This window comes from Anser anser, assembly GCF_964211835.1.
Source record: "Anser anser genome assembly, chromosome: 3".
Classification (NCBI taxonomy): Eukaryota; Metazoa; Chordata; class Aves; order Anseriformes; family Anatidae; genus Anser; species Anser anser.
In genome coordinates this window covers 2,290,932-2,313,857 of record NC_139722.1, presented here as the reverse complement: position 1 = coordinate 2,313,857, position 22,926 = coordinate 2,290,932, and the positions used below count along the sequence as shown (strand labels likewise).

Here is a 22,926-nt window from a genome sequence, read left to right as displayed (position 1 = left end):
GTTGACGACGGTTTCAGAGCTAAGTTATAGGCTCACATAAAAGTCACATGTCACTGAAGTATGGTGACATGAAATGCTGTGGCAATTCCTGCTGTAAACTCAGGATTACAATGTTATCCTTGAAGTGTCTTTATTAGCATTTTAAACTTTTTTTTCTTAAAAAAAAAAGAGGGCGGGAGGGGTGACTGCTGTTGCTGACTGGTACCAGACCTGCCAGCATAAAACCTGCAGGTCACAGCAAACCCTGCTTGCTCCTTTCTTCTTCCATCACAGGTAGACGCCCTGTACAGATGTTGGTGTGGGTCTTCAGGGTGAGAGCTGAACATAAAACCGTGGTTTATGTGGATACGAAATCAAACCACCTGTGTCTATAAATGACTTGGGCCACAGTTTTCGTCTTTCCCTGCCATTGCTAATGTGACTGTTTTTCTGTCATCTTCTGTCCCAAGGCAGATTCAGTTTTACAGTGCTTTTGTATTGTTTCAGACATAAAGTTTTCTGCTGCCCTAATCCTTCTTCCATTTATACAGCCAGTTTCACCTAAGGCAACTTAAACAGTACTGAGCCTTTTTGAAATTCTCACCATAAATGACTAAAATCAAACTCCCTGCATGTGTCACTCTCTTTTTTTTTTTAAGCATATAAGTGTCATAATCATGATTTGTAAAAGTCATTTCAGTGAACACTTAAACACCATGAAACTGTCTGTCTGTTTTATGGAGATTGTTAGCTCCCTGAGACAGAGATGGCTTTCTCTTCCTGTATGACAACAAATAGAAGGTCTGTGCCTAATGAGTGATAATGGTAGAATTCATTTTTCAATGTATTTTTCTCCTCTCTTTTTGCAGCCCCAGGCTGTCCAAGCTTCCTGGTTGGGTTTTGAAAGATGGAAGCACATTTCTGGACAAGGTACTGTACTGATGGTTAGAATTTTCTTGCCATGTGAAAAGCCAACTGACAGATGAGGAGCTTTCACTACAGGAACAATACTTCCATGCTGACTCATCGCAAAGGTTTCTATGTGTACCGTTACTGGCCGTGGTGTCCTTGTAGAGCAGAACATTTTGAAACAAAATGCTAATAGCAACTCTGAGGCTTTCAGTCTTCAGAGGTAGGCTGGCTTTTTTTGAAAAAAAAAAAAAGCCTTTTAAAATGCAGAAATCATTTGTTTGAGTATTTTCTTATTTCGCGGAGCTCCATAAATAATAGTACTTTACCTTTGTAGATTGCCTTTTTTTAATTCAACAGTCTCACTTTTCTGCCACTAAAGTTTCATAACTTGCTTGTAAATGAGGTTGGTATCGTTCCCTCTTTTAGACAGGAAAACCGTAAGTAAGTGAATGGTTTGCCCGTGGGAGGTCTCTTACAGAGGAAAAGCATGTCTTTGGCCTCTGTTGAAATCAACATGTGTTCTGCCGCTGGACATAGCAGGGAGGATTTTATCTCCAGCCTCTGAATTCTAAGACACAGGACTGACTCAGCTACATGAGAGATGCTTTTTTTTTTCTTTTTTTCCCCCTCTTTTCATTACATTAGTTTTGTAATGAGAATTTATCTGGGGCTTCAACTGAAACTAGGCACTGCAGCATTCAGCTTGATCTGCCATAGGGGAACAATGAACACAAAAATATGTCAGATGCTAGTAAAATAGGCATACTTTTCAGATGTGTGCAACTGTAGATATCGGTAGAGAAAATACTGTTTTAATAGACTGTTCTCCAACTATGTGAACATTAAAGGACAACAGTAATAATAGTTGCTTTTGTAGAGGGCTTTTGGGCTGATCTGATTTTTACAGGCAAGAGAGCTGAAGATTGTAGATTAAAGACCTGAGTTTTCTTCTCACTGGAGACAAAAGAAACTGTATAGGCAGCACTTCTGTTAGTAAAATAGTAACAGCTCTATTCAGAGCACATGCTAACGGGGAAGCACAGAGCTACAGAGGCTCAGTGGCAGGAATTGAGTTACCCAGTTCGAATGCCCTGGAATTTGTTTCTCCTGAACCCCATTCTTGGTCTCGGAGCCTTTGGATTCTGTTTTATTCTGACGAACGGATGGGCTGTCAGTCTATTTCTAAGCGATGTATTTACACTTCTGTGGTGCTGCTGCAGTGTGTGCACAGGAGAATCTTCAAACTTGCACAGTGTCAATGGAAATCATGCGTTAAAAATTCAAAGGCAGCATCTCCTACCTTCACCTTGACCATTGTAACTGCTTGGAATGGTAAATACTTTGACCCGTGCTGGAAAAAGGCAAAGGAAAGAGTCAAAGGAGGATGTTTTATCATGTTGGGTGGACATTCCTGTTATAGCACTCTCTGGATGACAGTTATAAAACTTACGTCCTGGAGAGGCTTTGAAATTTCCTGCGATCTAGTTTTAATCATTTTGAACTCCCTTGAGATGAGGTTAGGAGACTTCTGCCACTAGATGTAATTGCTCATTCGTTATTAGTTGGCAGGTGCACTGTAATTATTAAGAATTGGATTCAATCTTTAATTCTATCAGTCTGAAGCTGGCTGAGACCACTCACTTTAGGAAAAGCAAAAGAAGCATCTGTGAAAGAAAGTGTGGGTGATTGCTAGCCTGTGATGCATACTAGGATTAGAGTTGAGAATATTTTTGTTTGCTATTTTCCATACTGAAAAATGTCACTTTTCCTAGTTGACAAAACTTCTGATGTCAGCCCTTGAAAAAGGGGAAGAAAACAGGACTAGAGATCGAGTAGGGGTAAATATAATTAGAAGTGCCACATGGAACTTGAAACACCTTTTGGGAATTTATCAAGTGCTCTGAGACGGGCTAAAAATTGCATTCTGCTACTAGTAAGACAGAGAAAGTTTGATGTTTTTGGGAACCAAAACTAAATTGTGAATTTGTAGGATAGCTGGGACACTATAAGATTGCTGTACAGACCTTCCAGGTTGGGAAAGCTGCAGTTCCAAGAAGAGAGGTCTTCATGACCCACCTTTCAGATCATTTTACTTCTGATTCTGGTAGCCGGACACCCTCTGTTGTTAAACTCAGCTTCGTAGGACAGCACCTCTTTAACTGCTCCCTTTGTAGCCTCAGCAAAACCAGCCAGTGGTTACCACAGTTTTTTCTGCACTTACCAGAGCGTGCTGCCTTCGTTCCTCTAAGTGGGGATCTGATCCCTTGAAGTGTACCAAGCAGCCTCACTTCCCATGAAAGCAATTTCAGCAGATTTGTTTGCACCAGGTGATGTGTAGAAGGGGAATAAACATAGTGCAGTAGAGGATTGGAAAGTGCCAATGATAAAGAAAAGGTTTGAAAGCGCAAAACTCACTGCGTTGGAGTAACATATTGTTTTTTTGTCTTCTGATTTGTTTTTCTTGCAGGAACTAAAGGAGTGCTCTGGCCATGTGTTTGTAGACTCTGTGCCTGAGTTCTGTTTGCCAGAGGTGAGTTTATTCCAAAACATTACTTAAAAATCTGACTACTGTTGTGTGGGAGAACTTTGCTAAATTATTATGATTAGCAGATTCATGCTAATTTATTACTACTCAGTAAATAATAGTACTGAAACCTCATAGTGTTAAGGTACCTCTAGTATCTGTGACACGGGAAAAAGAATGGAAACATCCCTTTTCAGCAGTGATTTTGGGAGATCTGGAAGGTCTCCTTGAGCAGCTGAATATCTCACAAAAGAATAAGAAAGACCTAACTGTCCTTTTTATGGGCCCTCCAAAGACAATATAACTGAGCTGGACTTGATCAGCACACGCATCCTGTCATAATCTAGATAAGGGCAGCTCATGAAGACAAGGAAAGCTGCTTGTCTCTAACCACGGACCCATGGCCTGCCTTTTGGAGCTCCCCTGGGGGCTGTGGTTAAGGCACTGTTTGGTGCTGCTGGGCTGCAGTCAGATGTGCTGACCTGTCGGCAGCAAATTTAAGTTAAAAAGTTTTACTGCCTTTTGCACTATTCATCATTGGGCCTTCAAGGGAAGAGCTGTGCCCTCCTACCCACAGTCATAGCTGTGCAAGTAGCTGCTGCTCAGGCTGGTTTTGCCAAGAATACCTGGGTTTAAAAAAAAAAAAAAAAGGAAAACAAGACTATTGTGCAAGTGTTTGAATTAACTGGGCTTACCTATCTGCAGGAGAGCTGAAAGAGTGAAAAGCTGAAGCAGAGAGCAGTGAGGATGAATGATGGCGAATAGCCTGGGAATAGTATCCTCTTTCCTCAGCTGTGTTCAGGCCGTGATAACATCAGTTCTTTCATTTCATGTTGGGATTGCTTTTGGGCAGGGATTTTTTTTTTTCCTGGGCTTGTTGACAGGAACTGCAAATCTGTCTTGGAAGATTGCTGTCAGCTTGCTGGGGTTCTAGCCAGCGGTGTTTATGCCTGTTGATTCCATGAAGCGCACCTTTTGCAGGTTCTGACTTGTCATCTTGATTCTTCAAAGCCAGTTGGCAGCTCTGGTACTGATTTTGGGAAATTATATCAACAGATCTGTGTTTAATTGTTTGTTTTCCCCAGCAGGAAAGGATATAATCTGATCACAAAATAAAAACACTAATAATTCTGTGTTCTTGTGTGCTTTCTGGTTACTGTCCTGTGGAATGGCAGAGGTGTAGGAAGCATCTCTATGCCCAGAAAGTGCCATTATGTTCCAGATCTTGGAAAGTTTCTGGATTCCATTTGGAATTGAGGCAATGTGAAGGAATGCTGCACATGTACGGGACTTCACAGATAGCCTCTCACATGCTTTCATTCCCTGGGTTCCCAACAGATGCCCAGTCTTCTCCACAAGCACTAGGATCGGATCTGCTAGTGATATGCAGCTCACATCTCTAGCTTTAAAGGCTGCCCTGTCTGGAGGAGGGTTTAGAGATGTTGCTGGTGTTCAACAGCACAGCATAAGAAGGAGCTTGTGTGAAAACAGTTTTGTCTTTCTCTCTTTCCGTGCTGCTCCTTTTGAAGAAACTTGTCTGCAAAAGCGGTTAGAGAATCACGGTATCATTTCCAGGAACACCACTGCCAAAGAAAGCCAAGTTTTGAATGTAATCCAGAAGCCACAAGGTGATAAGAGGCTGTCTCAGCAGCAGAGTACACTTCCACATGTCAGAGTGCAGAGTGCGGCCCTTTCTTTGCTTGGCAACCTCCTGGTCTCTCTCCCTTCACATTCAGGAAACATTTTTAAACCTCTTCACTCCGTGGGCACTTTTAGTGAGATTGCTGTGAATCCCAGGGAAGGTTTTACTTTGTTTTGGTTTTGACACCCTTTCATCCTATTAGCAAATGCTTCCAGAATGCTGAGATGTGGGACATTTAAGCTTGGAAGTGATGATCTGTATCCTCCTCCGCCTCCCGATGGCTCACTGGGCTGGAGTGACTCCCTTTTTGGTTCTGTATCACCTGGACACAGCTGAAAATCAAACGTGAAGGACCAGCTTGGTAGGAGCAGGCATCAGCAGGCTCTTTGATCCCACGTAGTGAGTGTACTTTTGCCTGGCAAGCTTTGTAAGGTAGAAGGTGTCCTGCCATGAACTGGAGGATAGTGTTTCACCTGCTGTGCTCAGATTGGAGATCATGCCTCTGAAATCAGCTGTGATCATGGATTGAAACCATGAATGCTTAGTTTTGAGTTAAGCAGCTTGTCACCAGAACACTGTGTCAGCCCTCTGAAAAGACGAGTGACCTACTTTCTTGCCATTTTTATTCAAATTGCTGGACCAAGCCTTGTAATCAGATAATATGTGCTTGATGAGTGTTGAATTCCATTAGCTGCTCTATAATAACTGAGTTAGAGGTCATATATCTTGTAAATTTCTGGCTTGACACCATTTGTGTTATAGCATTACCAGTAAATATTTCTAATTAAAATTCCTTTAACAATGTGTGAAATCTTCTCCTTTCACTCTCTGAACTGCTGTCTTAGCTGTCACATCAAAACAAATTGGACCCACCCATCTGTTTTGTTGTATCATATGAATGAGCTTAATCTCTAGCTGTAGAAAATGTGAATGATAAAGATGCCAAGCATTTAGATTGGGAAAATACATGAATTATTTTAAGCATATGAATAAATACAATCTGCATTCATCTCTTTCTCCTGGGGTACTGTATCATGTGCAGCATGAAAAGTATGAGACCCTCTGCTAAATTGTTCCTGCAGAAGTTTTGGTGCCTGGCAGTGTGCCTCACTAAGGAAGTAAACGCATCAGTTCTTTGATAGAAGTGTAATCACAGCGCTTCTCTTAGCGGCAGCCATTTCATTGCGTGAAACAGACAAACCCAGGACATGGTTTCCTCTTCAGATTTGAGAAGGGAATAATTTTAGAGGGCTTTTTAATAACTCTTGTTAATTTAAAGGAAGCGCTGGTCTTTGCAACAACTGACACATGTCCCCCATTATTTTTTATAAACCAGTTACTTTTCTGCAATATGAAGTTTAAAAAATAAAGAACGAGAAGTTTTTCTGTCATTGTTTCAACTGCACGAAAGGGTTACGTGTTGCTTATCTCTTTCCTCTCTTTTCAGACTGAGCTGCTTGACCTCTCCACGGTAGATGTAATCTTGATCTCCAACTATCACTGCATGATGGCGTTGCCCTATATCACGGAGTACACGGGATTCACTGGAACAGTGTACGCCACTGAGCCCACTGTTCAAATTGGCAGGTAAAAAGACCCGTAATATTCTCTACTCCTCTTTCATCACTGCTAAGGAAAAGGTGTAAAGGACAATATGGGTAGAGGAGTGGTGTCTAATGTTCCGAAGAGGCTCTTAGGCAGTAGCTGAATGCCAGCCAAGTCCTTAGTGCTGAAAATGTGTTAACTCAATGTTTCCCAAACTCTGGAACCGTCTGTCATTTGCAGCAGGTGCTTTGTGTTGAGCCCAGGCAGATGTGGGATAGTAGATCTTGAGTGGGCTGAGACGTCTTGAGCAGCAAGTATCATAAAGCCAGCTTCAAACCTTCAAAAACCATGAATCAAAGATCTCTCCTGCTCCTCTCTGCACCCCTCAAACAGAAGAGGAATCACCAGTCTTTTAAACAGCAAATGCTTTTAAGGTTATTGCCTTATAGTTTTTCAGTGTTTGAGATTTGTACCAGCCTCCATACCATGGAAGGGAATTCAAGCTGATTTCATTATAAATGACAGTTGAGATTCTCTCCTAAGCTCTTAACTCCAAAGAGAACTGCTAAATTAAACCAGCAGAAACATGAATCACGGAATGGTTCGGGTTGGAAAGGACCTTAAAGATCATCCAGTTCTAACCCTCTGCCATGGGCAAGGATGCCACCCACTAGATCAGGTTGCCCAGGGCCTTGAACACCTCCAGGGATGGGGCATCCACAGCTTGTCTGGGCAACCTGTTCCAGTGCCTCACCACCCTTACAGGGAAGAATTTCTTCCTAGTGTCTAAACAAGTAGAAAATTTGAGAGTTGTTTCCTGATTGGATAGGTCAATTCCAGCTAGGAAGGGCTGGAAGTTTGGTCCTTAATGTCATCTAACTGGGCTTGAGTATTTCTCATGCAGAACAGCTGCCATTAGAAAACAGATTGGGCCATGGTATCTGAACTTCTGCTGTAAGCTCTTCAGGGCAGGAACCTTTGTTTATTAAAGGTCGTAAACAAACTTTCTATGCTGAAGTAATTCTCCCTTTGTGTAAAAACAAACAAAAACTGAAGGCACTTGAAGGAGAAAGGAATTATATAAATATGAACTAGTAGTAGACCTTTGGACTATTGCTGGTCGATAGTTGAAGATAACAAGCATAGTATTGTTGGAAGGTGGACTCTGATATGGTTCTCCCCACCCCAAGTAATTCTAGATACTATTTGTCTGCAGTTAAATCTGTCCCTTTCTACCTTCAAGGGGAAGCATGCATGCTATTCACAAATGCAGTTTAGTTTTAGGCAGTGAAATCTCTAGCACCAGTTTTTAATGCCTGACGTACATTTCTGTGTCAAGTACTGTGTTGTGCATTTGTAGATGAGGAGGGTTCCCTCTGACATTGTGCTTGGCTTCTCTAAGTGATAAACAGGCATCAGCTAACAAGTTTTCTTCATGTATTTTGTCTCATCCCATATGGCAAGCAGTCGGTAACGTAGAAATCACCTTGTGCAGCAGGTGGGATTCTCTCTTGTCTTTCCACTTTCCAAATAATCCCTAACTCAGTAGGCTGGATCCTTTGCTGTCACAACCAGGCAGACAGAATTGGACTAGCTAAAGCCAACGTACTCAGCAGGGTGGCACTGGTAATTGCTGTGATTCCTCTGCAGGAAGAGCCCCTCTTTAAAACAGCCTGATGGCGTTACAGTTTGTGTGATATTCTGAAAGCATTTGGGACAAAGTTATGTCTTGCCTTAAAGGCTGCAGTACTAATTTAGTTATGTCTTTTCAGACTTCTCATGGAAGAACTGGTGAATTCCATTGAACGTGTGCCAAAGGCTCAGTCTGCCTCCATGTGGAAGAACAAGGAGGTACAGAGGTAAGGAACAAGCCACCTGGATAGGCTGACTGTCCCCAAACGCTAAAACTAACCAAAGTTTAGAATTCAGATGGGCCACCTGCCATCATTTGAGATTTGATTTGCTAGTACCACTAAGCAGAAATAAAAATACCTAAGTGATGTACAGAATCCACACAAGCTTGATTCTTGGAAGAAGAATCAGAAAGACACGTGCCTGTCCTGTTCTTCCTTCACATAGGGTAGCTCCATGATGAGAGGTTTTTGTGTTAGCATCATAAAAAGTTGATGAAGTGAGCAAGCTATTTAAACTTAATTATATTGTATTGGAATACTTCTAATATTAAATTTAGCTTTTCAGTAAACATGAATGTAAATAAAGAAACGCAAGATACTGAGCTGTTGGAAGTCACTGGGAGCCAACCACAGTGCGGTGCTACCTTTCTTCCCAGGGGTGCAGCCTCTTTTATGCTTGAACAACAGAGAGGTGTTTTCTTTTTTTCACTTTCGTTTAAAGCTTAGAAGCAAATTGAAGGCTGAAAGAAAAAAAAGGTTAGTTGGAAACTCCCTCTCTGTTATTCCACTTATACATAAAAACAAGGTGCTCGAAAGTGAGATCTTCTACCTCTAAAATTTCTGAACTCTGTATAATCCAAAATTTTTCCTTATGGCTTACTAATTGCAGATAATGCTCTCCTTGGAAGTACAGACAGCTTTAGGTGCACAATATGTTCTACAGAGGAGACAGTTTCATTGGTAGCACATTTTAAAGATAGGACTGGTTAAAGAAAGTTATTTTTAACAACTGTTTTGTGCATTTTAATTGATCTCCCACTTGCTATTCCTAATTCTTAATGTGGCTTGACTTAAAAGTTAAATGTTAAAAATGAATTATTTAATAAGTTATAAATATAGTGTTGCCATTTTTTCAGTATCGCAAAGCAAAGAAATCACACATCCAGATATGTTTAGCTATATATTATACTCCCCTGCTGAGCATAGGAGCAGTCTTTTCTCAACACAGGAACTGTCTTTTCTGAAGAAGACAAGTGAAACGTAGATGTAAAGCAAAACCGAAGATAATAAATTTGTTCATGATTTTGTGCTGGTTGATATATACTCTCATCAGAATAGTAGTTTTTAATTTTGGAGTCTGCTGGCCTGACTGAAACCACTCCTGAAGCTCACAGTGATGTGACGAGGGAGGACTGGAGCCATTATTCTTGTCACACTAGCGCCTGTGTTTTGTATGCATGGTATAAAGGAGGATCATATATCTTAGAGCTCATTTAATGTCACTTTCTTGGTGGTCGTATTTTAGAAAAAGTGCTGTCGAGCACTTTGCATGTCGTTGACTATTCCAGAGGTGAACTCAGACAGGTGATCTTTGTTCTGATTCAACTGATCCAGAAAGCTAGAGTCTTTTTGCTGGAGCTCTATTTAAAATATATTTTTCTGTCTTATATTGCTCGGGAAATACCCTAACGTTGACAATTCCTCCTTGGTACTATCAAGTTGCAGTTATAATGAGGTACCTACCGACGGAGGTAAGAGGAAGGTAGAGGAGGACAGACTGGAACAACCCTTCTGTCCCACTTACAGGACGTCTGTGAGCAGAGAGCACTGCCACAATATAATATATGGCTGGGAACCTCGATCAGGCAGCAGGTTCCCCAACTTCTAGAGGTAAAAAGCACACCTTGCCTAAATAAGAGACAGAGGCGGAGCAAAGAAATGTTAATGATAGTAAGGATGGCTGAATGTAACTGATAGCCCTGCAGCTGTTTGGTAACGTAAGTCATAGAATCATAGAGTATCCTAAGCTTTAAGGGATCACGAGGATCATCAAGTCCAACTCTACCTATCCTAAACTCTGTCTTGAGGCCGGTATGAACCAGTGTTGTCTGTGAGCTGGAAAAGGGACAAATCTGAATTCCCTTCCCAATTGTGCCCCACCTGTGCTCTGAGTTTCCCCCTTCACTTCCCTATGCCTCTGTAAAATGGAGCTCCTATCCTCCATACAGGCTATACAGGGACTTAATTAATGTTTGCAAAGTATCTTGAGATTCCTGGTGACAAGTGTCATGCAAGCGTGAATGGAACTGATTATTATAGCATGTGAGCAAACATCCACAAATTAACACCTGGCTAATAGCACACGCAGGGTTAGACTGACATCCATTATTTAAGAAAATGTGATCCTTGGTGTAATTTTTTTAAATACTTGTCTGTTACTGGAACAGAATACTTATTACTTCCGAGTCTAACTTTAATTTTTCAGGCTGATCAATCACCATTTCTGCTTTACAGTTCAGCTAGTTTTACTCTGAATAGTTGGTATAAAACACAAAAGTATTATCATCTCATTAGATAAAGCATTGAAGCATTTTAAATGCAAATACTGTATAAAATGTAATAAGTTCATTATAGTGGCTTATGTTTTTCCATTATCAGATCCAGTCTGAACTAATTGCTTAGCAAGTTTTATTGCCATTGGTTTTTATTTTAAATGTGCAGTTTCGTGGAAGCTCTGTAGATGCTCAGACAGGATATTTTTCAGGCTGATTAGGATTCAAGAGGGCTAAAGAGGAAGTTTGCCTAATGAAAGACACTTGGGTGACTACCTGTTTAATTGTTTCTTATGTCTTCCTATCAAGTAGCTGAAACAGAGTGTTTCCTGAGACAAGGTAGTGGACAAGAGAGGCCGGTCTTCTAATCTATTTTGGTACCTACACCCTCCCTTCCCTTCAAACAAGAACATGTTACACTATAATATACTGAACGTTAACCTTTGCATTGAACAGAAACAACTGCTGTGTGCAGATGCCCAGTTGAGAATACAAGTCCCTGAATCACAGAATCGTCTAGGTTGGAAGAGACCTCCAAGATCACCGAGTCCAACCTCTGACCTAACACTAACAAGTCCTCCACTAAATCATACCACTAAGCTCTACATCTAAACGTCTCTTAAAGACCTCCAGGGATGGTGACTCAACCACTTCCCTGGGCAGCCCATTCCAATGCCTAACAACCCTTTCAGTAAAGAAGTTCTTCCTAATATCCAACCCAGAAGTTGGATAACCTAAAACCTTGAGTTTCTCAAGGTTTTATATTAACCACTAGACTGAGCATCTTCACGATACCTTCCTGCTTATGGCTGTCCCTGCCTCTGCCCACGTACATCTGCTTGTTACGAGGTGATCCACAATAGGATCTTGCCACAGTGTTAGCAGATTCACTCCAGACTTTAAAATATCCTCCAATGACTACCTGTACAGATTTTAAAAGTTCAGGTGACAGGTCGAATGCCAGCGGGGCCACATCTGAGGAACCAGCAAAGAATGAAGCCCACTGGTCTCCGTTAAGAATCCGAGTATATTTACAACATAGCCACAGAGTCAGGGCTAATAGGAACTTACTCCTGTCACCAAGGACAATTCCCCACTTTCCTCCATTACCTGGAGATATATTCTCTCCTTCCCAGAAGAGAAGCTTCCGAAAGCATCCAACAGTAAATGCTTCTTATGGTAGGTTAAAGGCTTTTACAGGCAATTTGCTTCAGTGCAGTGGTGGACAACTATCCACATTGTTTGGCCTTTTGTTGCTTATGACTTCCCAAAAAAGACCTTGAACGCTTTGTTTGTTTCCTTAAGCACAGTATGCTTTCAGCCAGCGTGTGTTGGAATTACAGTTATCACGCTAGACCTGTACAGCACTCTTGGCAAGAGCTGGTCTTAATCCTTTCTTCAGTATCTTAAATTATGGAGGAGTTCAGTGACCTAGTAGATATAACAATAAATTAAATTCCTTTAAACAAATTGATCAAAGAAACTTGACCAATTTCCATAAATCTTTTGAAATTGGTTTGAATTAGCCTTTGATTTAGCATTGGTTTAATATAAAAAAAAAAAAAAATCCTATTCTTCTTATGCATTTGGCAGCTGTTCTGCTTCCTGCCTCAGTTCATGTTGCTCAGGCAGATTTATTTCCCAGAAGTTAGCCATCTCTCTTGCAGCCTGTGACATTACGGTTCACTTCTTCCCTTGACAACACTGCCCAGCTAACTTGCAGCGTCTGTGGAGAGCAGAATGGATGGATTTTTTTTTTCTTTGGTGTAAAACATCTTAAATACTTCCGTGTAGGGGACCTCAGAGTGCTCTGCAGTGTCAGCGAATGTCTCCTTGCCAGTGCACTCCGAGGGCAGGCAGGGTATCTGAGCTGAAGGCGGAGAAGTGGAGGTCCCATGCTCTTGTAAGACAGGGGTTACAAAACTGAGAGCGGAGGGCACATTTGTTCATGATCTGGTACCAATATTTGAATCACAAGGTTGCAGCTTGCTTTTGTTTTGAAATTCTTAGTTTTAGAACTGGGATGTGCAAAACAGACACTGAACCAAGGTCCCAGTCATGTCTACCAATTCGAGCAGTGCATTTCGTGTTGACGTGTCAGATCAGCCAGCATCTTTCATCGGTGGCAAAAATACCCCAGGAGTTGCTATAGCACCTTTATCACAGCTACTTTGAAGGAAAGGCTGGGTAGGAACAACAACAAAGAGAGCAGGAGGAGAGCAGACTTTGGGATGAGGCAAAATCTGATTCTGCTTCTGAACAGGCAAAAGGCCTTGCTCCTCACTTGGAAGCACCAGGCATATTTAAAAGAAAAAAAAAAAAGAAAATCTAATATCGGGAGAATAGAAACGGAAATAAAAGCTGGTGGTCCATCAGGAAGTTGTGAAAATGCCCAGATCCTGTTGATCTTTGCAGGTTGCTGCCAGCCCCCCTGAAGGACGCAGTGGAGGTGTCTATGTGGAGGAAGTGCTACACCATGCCCGAGGTGAACGCTGCGCTCAGCAAGATCCAGCTGGTGGGATATTCCCAGAAAATTGTGAGTATCTGCAAAGCTTTCCTCAGGTCAATAGCAACAACTTGTTGCTTACCAGCTTTTCCCCTAGAAATGACTGAGAAACGCCCTTCCTTTTCTATTTTCCTTCTAGATCCTGTGTAAGATCTAGCTACCCTAACCTGGGAAAGCAAAGCAAGATTGTATTCAGTGTACCCCAGTCTGCCTCCCCGGAAGGGTTGTTGTTTGTTGGAAATCAGGGAGTATCCATTTGTTTCTCCTCTTCCTCAGGGGAGGCCAATTTTAAGGCGTACCTGTGAATTTAGAATTGACGGCTGGCCCACTGAGAGCTGGGAGGATGTACCAAATGAATGTATCCTCTCTGTCTGTAAGCCACATCCCCTCCTGAGTTACTGTATCTCACTTCTGGGAATCTTTTGAGTGCTTCAGCCTCCTCCACTTTCTTTTATATAGCAAATTAGGAATTGTAAACAAAACCTAATGGTTCAACCCGAACTTCAGACGCTCCTTTCCAAAGGTTCCCAGCTAAGGTTTGTTGTTTCAAATGCAATTAACTATAATCTGGTGTAGTTTCTAGAATGATCTGAACCAACATTTCAGTAATCTGAGATACCTAAGTATCATACGTAAGTAACAGCTGCAGCTTGGTCTAACAACCGGGCAGGTTGAGGGCGCTTAAACTTCTTCAGTATTGGTGGATGGTTAATGTTCCTTTTTGACTGCCTCCACAGTGTGGATGCATCTCACTTTATTTTAGATTTGTACCTTCAAACCAATCGTTCTTTTATAGTTACTGGAATAAAGGAGACATTTCTAGAGCATACTTTATCTCTTCCCAAAGCAAACTTATAAAATAATCAGAGCCTAATTACTCAGCTAACCCAAAACATGGCAACATCAAGAATGGTTTGGTGTCCATTTTACATATCTGCGTGTCATCAGAATATAGAGCCTTGGTTTACAAACTCTGAGGAATAGAAGAATAGAGACCCTCTTTTGTTTTGAGAGGCATCCAAATATATATTGGGATACTAGAAAAATCATTAGTATTGCATGAGTCCGATACTTGTTCTATTATTCAGTAACCAGAAAGTAGAACACATTAGTGAAGTATACATGGATGCTTATTTTCCTTTCTCAAAGCAAGTATAGCCCGTTGCTGTGTACAGATAAAGCAATACGCTTTCCAATGACATGTGAAAAGGAGAAAACTGTCAGGTTGTTTATGCTCAGAGCTGAAACTGAAATTTGAATTGAGTTTGCAGGGAGTTGTTTCTAAATCACCTGTAGATAGCATTTATAAAGAAATAAAGCTGGTGAGTGATAAGTAAAATCAGAAAGTGATTGTGTTTGTCTTTAATTTTACATTTTCTACAGTAAAATATGTGACCCAAAGTGAGTTTTCTATTAGTACAGAATTACTTGCCCTTCCTTCTTTCCTACTGACCAGTAACAATAAAATTTGCGTAAGGGGGTATAGTCTTCAAAGAAGTAAAGCTCCTACAAGCTTCCCCAATACAGCAAAGCCAGCTAAACCACAGTTAATGTGTCCAGTGAGAATTATGGTGCTGTGTGAAGTCAGTTAGACACCAGAGGGTTAACATGGAAGAGTCTTGATGAAAGCCAAACCTCGGGAAGTTTTTCTCAGAGCATGTGTCCTGTTAGACCTGAGGAAATAAAAACAGCGAACGTAAGACAAACACCATCTTCATACAGGCCTTGAATAACAGAACTAATTTTGAATTGATATCACTGATGATAAAATGACCTGTTCTGACTTCTCTCAGGGGCTCTCTGAAGGTAATATCTCTTGCTGTGTGTTTCAGGAGTTGTTTGGCGCTGTACAGGTCACCCCTCTCAGCTCAGGCTACGCTCTTGGAAGTTCCAATTGGATTATCCAGTCGCACTACGAAAAGGTTTCCTACGTTTCAGGATCTTCTCTGCTTACAACACACCCTCAGGTATAGGCATTTTTGTTAGTCTTCTATACAGGGAATTGCCTTTGCCCCCAAAAAAAACAAAAAAAACAACAACCGTAAAATTAAAAAAAAAAAAATAGAGGCTCACCCAGATGGGATCAGGTAGAAACTGTCAAACACACTTCTTTTAGCAGCTGGCTAGACTTTGAATAGGCGTTGAGAAGATATAACACCCTGGTAAGTGGACAGGTATCAATAGTTGCTAGGGAAGGACAATCAAAATTCTTTGTTATTGATGACTTGATGTTAACCTACTCACCACCTGTGAAATTCTCTCTCGCATTAAATAGGAAAATTTCAACAGAGTTAAACAATAGACCATTAGTGACTTTTTAAAAAATCCATATTTCACTAAAGAGTCTTCACAGACAGTTCGCAGACTGCTTCTATATCACTTCTGAAACATCCTTCCTTGGGAGAAATGATAGCTAACTGGCTGCCAACATTTCCACCCTGCTCTGCTAAGGGCAAAGTCTTTATAGTGCTGTAGATGTAATTTCCAGTAAATTAATTCTCTCTAGATCCATAAATTCTTAGTGCAAAGAATGTCTTGAAGTTTGCAGTACTCTGTGCTTCAGAAGTTGTCAAAATAGTTGAAAGCAATATTAGCAGGAGGTATTTAAAAATAATTTAGAAAATGTGTCAGGTTCGTGATCAGTAAGTAATTTCCCCCAAGGTGAATATCTGCTAAAGAGTATTGCTTCTGAGCATCCTTCATTTAAAAGCTTGATCTCAGGAGCTGAAAAACTACAGTAGATAAACCATCCTTAATAGTACGGCTGTACTTAGCTGCACGCACTGTATCAGAGTCTCCAGATCCTTTTTTCTCGTCTGCCTCAGACTGGCCTGGGCTATACTGTTTCGAGACCTAGTGAAGAAGCAGCAGTAGTATTTGACAAGACGTGAATATAGTGTTTCAGTGAGGAGAAACTTTCTACTATAGGAAGTGGTTTGGTAACTGAGAGTGTTCTCTGTTCATTGACATGAAATGGTGATTCGGTTTATCGAATTAGTCCAATCGTGTGTCATCATTTTCCAAAAGTGAACGTTTGTCTGCACCGCTGGTAAAATCCCTGGTTTAAGGAAATGACCCTGCTGTGGCAGGGAATGGGTGTGAATGATCTGCCTGGTAAGAGCACAGCCCACGGGCAGCAGATTCCACGCACTCACTGCAACCTGCAGGAGAAATGGTAGCAGTTAGGCAGGGCGGTTTCAGCTTTAACAAGTGCAGGAAATGGTACTACAAACCCACCAGAATCCCTGAGAACCTAGTCTGTTTGCTAACAGGAGATGAGGGCTGGACAATTCACTCTGCGGATGTTGTTTCTTGTCCCAGACGGTCACTGAGATTCTCATTTTTATCATGCAGTCCATTGCACTCTGCATTATTTTATACTAAGGCACAATTTGAAGGAATAGCAATACCAGGTAGTTGAGAATGCATTCAGATTGCCCTCTTCTTGTTACTCACCACATCAGAAATGTTATCAGGTATAATTTGCATATCAGATATCAACTTTGTCTTATATTTGCTTCCAGATGGCTGTCGAAGACAATAGATAGATTTTGACCTAGTGTTAATCCCTGTGAACACCACTACAAGCTCCTACAACATGGTGATTCTATAGTAACTAGTGTGCTTTGAGACCTACCAACGAGCTCTTCACCTATTTAATGTGTTGGACAGATATTATATAGTGATAACAGTATCTTGAGTAGTACAAAGCCTAAATTGTGTTCAACAAACGAGCATTTTTTCTTTGGGGAGTGAAAAGTTGTTTGTCTGACCTGTTTCTCCATAGCATTGTGGTGAGCAGTCATAATGAAACTCCAGTGTCAGACACTGCATTTTCTTGGTGGTGGTGTTTGTTGTTGCTTTTTAAGATAAGATATTTTTAAGATATGTGAAAATATATTCTGAACTTTTTGAATAACAGTGAAATCTTAGCACTTCTCCAGCCTTCTGGAACTCCCTCTGTAATTATCAAAAATGAGTATCAGGTGACCAGGCTCTCATCAGCAGTTTGCTAAGGATGACATGACACAGATTATTTAGACGTACTACTGGAAAAATGCTTCTTCTTCTTGCATCTTGTCTAATATACACAGTAACAGCCTGGAGAGCATTTCCTTTGCTCAGTGTGCAAGCAAGATGAGGTTCATCTCACCCAACTCAAACTGCCCCCAGTCCCACTGTCCTTCCCCCATTTCCTCCCTTCTGCCAGCACTGGGATTTAAGTGCTGGCGTGGTGGTGGCGGCAGCACCAGGTGGGAATCAGCAGCCAGGGGAAGAAGAGTGGGATTGTTTCTTTGGTATAAATTGCAACTTAAAGTTTTCTTGAATTTTTAAGGTACACAGAGGTTACATTTATCATCAGCAGAGTTACATTACATCTGTCGTAGGTCACTGGGTATTATAACAGATAGAAAGTGAAGCAGTTAGTTTGGACAGTTTAGACATGTCCCAGGATGTACAGACAGCTGAAAGTGGATGCAGTGAATGCTGACTTTTGGGTCCATCTTTGACACGACACCATGAATATCTTGTGAAATCCTCAATGGGTCTTTGTAAGAAGTGCGAGAGAGGGATTCGGCAAGGCTGTATTGTAGCTGCTGAAAATAACTCAAGAGCTTTGAAAAAGGGTTGTTTGAGAGTTAGGTCTGGCACCATTAATTGTTCTCTTTACTTCTGTGTTTTGGCAGATGCTCTCTACTGAAAATTTTGCCTCATCCTCTGGTGAGGATAGAATTGACACCATTGCCTGTTGGCACCAAAGTGGAGAAAGGAGTTGACAGCACAGGTTCAGACATGTCACTAAAAGCCTTTTAAGACATATTCTTTACATTAACCCACAAAAATCGATGCGAGCCCTTTCAGTGCAATAGCAGCTGAAATTATGTGTATCTAATATGGCATAATCGTTATGTACATTATCACAGACAGATTCGATATTATTTTTTATTGCATTATTGGCATTTCATTTTCATGGACACGCTATGGAGAGTCAAAGATTGCGATAAATCTCATGTAGCAAGTCTGGTCCTACAAGGTGATACACTGTGTAAACTTCTGTTGAAATTGGTATGAAATTCCCCTGCACCTTTGCGAGTGCAAGGTCTTTCTCAGCTAATCAAGAATGGCACTGAGGGACTGTGAGCAAGGGAACTGTGCGCCGATCTTCTGAGTTCAGTAGAGAAAATCTGTTCATCAGTTCTCCTCTGGTAGAAAGGTAGAAATCTTTCCCAGTTGGTGAGACCAAAGAGGGTCTATAAAATAAAATAACCATAAAATACCGTGCAATTGGCTGCAGTTGCCCTCCTTCGCTTGAATAGTAGTTGTGGGAAGTGCATCCCAGCCCAGAGCAAGGCTAAAAGTTAACTTTTTACTATGGCCATTCTATGTCTGCAGAGGGAGAAGTGGATTTTGTCTCTTGAAGATTGGATTATGCTGGATTTTGAGTATCAAGAATATATGAATTTAGTATCAGGTCACACTTATGTATAATTTCTGATTTCTACTGTATGTTTGCTGGGGAAGAAACATGAACATGGGTTTTCCATTCTGCGTTAATAAAGTGGCCATTTAAAGTATGTTAGTGAAAAAAGTGTGAGCTGTTATGCACAGTCAAAGCAGAAGCGATGTTTGCTTCAACGTTATGCAGCCTGCCAGTGGCCAAAACGCCACGCTATTTCCTCGGACCATTAAGTCATCAGTCCCTCTGCTCCACCTGCGAGCCACAGGATGGACTGTGCAGGGGTGACCTCCTCTGTCCCCCAGGAAGCAGACGTGGCCTGGGCAGAAAGCGTGCAAGATGATCCTCGTGATAACTACCCTCAGCACTAACCACACAACCTAGGACTGTACCTACGAGTTTAGGCTCTCAGTACAACGTGTGCTGCAGGGGATCAGAGGTCATAGCCCTCTGAAGGCATCTATTTCACTTTGATACAGCTTAGCCTCTAGCACAGCCTTCAAAGAAAGATACGGGGTAAAGGCATAGTGCTAGTCAGGTTCACAAGGGGAGATTGGTAAGGCAAGTCATGTTTTCTCTATCAGTTTAGCTCTGGTGTTGCATTGGGAACACTGCGTTGTGTTTTTTTTGTGTAGTTGCATGTGTGATTTTTAACCCGTTTTCAGCTTCTGGCTTTTAAGAAGATACTTGTATGTTAGGCATGATATTACAGCTACATTAGATAAGTAATTATTTCTTAGATAAATAAGCAAAAAGTATCAAATTAAGGAATCTAAAACAATTTCTTATTTCTACCTGCAGTAGTCATTTCCTGTTTCACCAGATGACTTCTGAAAAAGCCTGAACAGTTTTAAGTGAGAACTTGAAAGTCGTGGTTGTAATACTGCAAGCAGAAAAGCAGGCTTCACCATCAAGGGAGAGCCCTATGCTAAGTTGAGTTTCATACACAAAATTGTGAGCTTCAGGCCCAAAGTCTTTTACCAATCTCACCTCTTTCAGAGAGAATTCACTAAATGGTAAAATTGGGGGAAATGGTGCTGCCCTCTGACAAGACAGTGGGCACTGGAAATCAGTGCTGACACCAGGATTTGCGAAGGCTAGTTGGAAACCGGTGCAGCCAAGATAGGAACACAAGCATTAAACCCTTCCTGACTGCAAGAAAGGGTTGTCTTTTCAGTTGTTCAGCTCCTAAGGCCATGAAATGATTAGTCTATGGAGAATACCACTTTGAGTTACATCCAATTACAGTTCCATTGCTTGCTTTGTGCTGTAAATATGCAAGTAAACAGTTGCGTTTTTATTAACTCCAGTTGCATTTCCGCAGATAGAGGGACGTTTGGTTTAACGTGTTCCATTCGTTCTCCTTCTTGATCACTGTATCTTTTATGTGTTGCACTTCTCTTGGAGCAGAGCAGAGAAACCTGTGTTACGACTCCCATGTTATTCATTTTGTCTCACTGTACTCTGTTTCAGCCCATGGACCAGGCTTCTCTTAAAAACAGTGATGTTCTCATCCTGACGGGTCTTACACAAATCCCGACTGCGAACCCAGATGGCATGGTAGGAGAGTTCTGCAGCAACCTGGGTAGGTCGTTGGAAGAAGGCTTCTGCGTATTTTATCATCTTATTCATTGCTTTGGGTGGGAAATAATTCTGAGATTCCTGGAACTGAATAAGTTGTCCAGCTATAGCTTCTGGCATAAAACTAGCTGTTTAGATTTTACGATGTGCTCCTGATGTCATTAATACAGTAAGTGCTTAGAGAGACACAAGTTGTACCTAAAATGTTTTGGAATGGAACAGGTATTACAAGATTTAATCATCTGCTGCTCTTGGTTTGCTAAGTATGTCACTTAGCTGCCAACAGGCTATGTGTTGCCTAGGTTTTGGAGATTGTTCCCATCTGAGATATTACTATTTCCTTCCTGTATATAAGCCAGTGTAAAATCTTTACGCTTTTTTGTGATTTTCAGTTTTGAAAACAAGCACATCTGCTTCCCTTCTTACACCTGATTTTTAAATATATCAAAAGCAAACAGCACAATCTCTGTTTAAAAAAAAATATATCGAGATATATTTATAGTCCCCAGAAATATAAAACCTAATCAGACGCTTTCACAGCTGGAAAAGCTGATAATTGCAAAGCTGTGATAGCAGTGTGAATGGCAGCATTTTCCAGCCTGTTTGGAATGTCACATCCAGTACTGTTCTCTCCTTTTCTCCCCTTCCTCCACCTCAGTTCTTCTGTACTCTCAGGCTTCTGTCATCAAACCACTTTCTCAGGTCTGTCTTGTTGTGTATTGCCTGTTTTTTGTCAGGTATCTCCTGTTTATTTTAAACTAACTACCTTTTACAAAGAAGACTGAAAACCTCAGGATAGGAGGATTGTTACAAAGATTTTTAAAAGCCATTAGAAGTCTAAACCGGGGATCTTCACCGTAAGCAAGTGTTCTGGTCCCTGCTGCACACCTGGGAGAAATAGGAGGTACAGTATTTAGGTGACTTACCCGAGGTTGCAAGATAAAGATGAGAACAGACTGAAGTGCAAATAATTCTTAGTCTTACTCCTTACATATGAATCGACTCTTGAAGAAGAAAAAAAAAAACACGATATTTTCCTTCTTCAATTTTTAAATCCTTTTGCATAATCACAGATGCTGACTATCTGTGTACTATCTCACAATCCCAGTATGGAGCTGCCACAGTTGTGGTAGGGAAATAATGCAAGGGATGTGGTAGATTCCTCCATCACCCGCCATCTCTAAATCAAAATCAGATATCCCCGGTGAGGACATGTTTCAGTTCAAACAGGGGTCATAGGGCCTAAGTACAAGGTGAAATTACATGGGGTTTGTTTATCTGAAAAGGTGAATTACAGGGTCAGGGTGATTCCTTGTGATAAATATACCTAATAACAGGGTGTGTTTTGGCATTTTATGAAAATAATGATCTTGGGATATACCAAAGATCCTGTTTGCCAACATCCTGGCTCCAGCAGGGACCACGAGCAGATGTCTAGAGAAGAGCAGAAGAATAGAGTGAGATTATATGATACTTTCCCCTCGTAATCTAATAGCCTTCAACTATTTTTATTTCAGGAATTTCCTGAATTGAACGTGGTTTTTGCATAGTTAATGCTCAGTGGACTTCTCTTCCAGGAACTTGTTCAACCTCTCCTTGAAACTGTAAATTCTTAACACCTGTGACTTCCTTTCCTAAATGATGCCTATGTTTGTGTGTGTCTGTGTGTTACAGGCCGTGTTTTCATTGTTTTCATGCATTGCTAATTTTATTACAAGCTGGCAGGCAAGTTTTGGTGACCTTGTTATGCTAGATCCAAAGCTGCTGCCCTTCTCTGCCCCTTCTGGACCTTTAAGGGGTTTACTGTCCCCCTGATTGATGGTAACATGATCATTTCTATCATCTTATATTACTTAAACCACCAAGGAAGCAGATCTGAGCTGAGGTGTCAGCCTTTTTACTGGAGAGGCTGAGGTGCAGTGCATGTTGCCCTGCTACCAACTCTGCTGCAAGTTATCCACCAAATGTGCTCCTGCAAGCAGCTTGGTGGTCACTGGTTTCTTAAACTGCAACAGCTGTTTGCTAAGTAAACAATAGCGAGGCTGTTGTTAATTAAAATGCTTTTAAAATATTAAACAATGTCTTAAGGCTGTAGCTTGGGCCAAAGCAAAATCCAAAAGATGGATGCGTATAAATAAATGTGTTACATTTGTAGATACAGGTGGGGGTTTATCTGCACAAGTCGTCCTGGTTTACAGAAACATCCTGAACTATTTTGAGGGTTTTGTAGGTCTTCAAGCCAGCTTCGATCTTGAAAGAGATAAACTCAGAGAAATTAGAAAACTATGAAACATGGAAGGAAGATACATGCATAAAATGATGCCACTGTAAGGATCTGGAAATTCATCAGTATTGCCAAAAAATGCACTCACCTGAAAAAAAGCAAATAATTCTATGAACGTTGCAGTGGTAGGACTGTCACTTATCAGCAGTATTTACACATCTACCCCAACATCAGGAGAAGAAAATAGTGAATCCATTTTCTTGCAAATGTGTAAAGTCCAAAAACCAATAGGTTACTGTGAAAAGCAATATTGGAGGCAAGCTGAGCACAATAGCTTTCATATATTTTCCCATTTCCAAAACGATCAGG

At 41.1% G+C, this 22,926-nt stretch overlaps 1 protein-coding gene across 6 annotated transcripts in view; it reads left to right on the top strand.

Annotated features, from left to right (window-relative positions):
- Nucleotides 1-22,926, top strand: part of INTS9 (integrator complex subunit 9) — a 69,092-nt gene that overhangs the window by 8,001 nt on the left and 38,165 nt on the right. For all 6 annotated transcript variants that reach the window (XM_083827935.1, XM_083827931.1, XM_083827930.1 and 3 more), the window contains exons 3-9: nt 849-909; nt 3,359-3,421; nt 6,505-6,644; nt 8,375-8,461; nt 13,204-13,324; nt 15,127-15,261; nt 20,226-20,337. In XM_083827935.1, the coding sequence (XP_083684061.1) occupies nt 849-909; nt 3,359-3,421; nt 6,505-6,644; nt 8,375-8,461; nt 13,204-13,324; nt 15,127-15,261; nt 20,226-20,337 (719 nt within the window). The remainder of the gene's footprint in view (nt 1-848; nt 910-3,358; nt 3,422-6,504; nt 6,645-8,374; nt 8,462-13,203; nt 13,325-15,126; nt 15,262-20,225; nt 20,338-22,926) is intronic.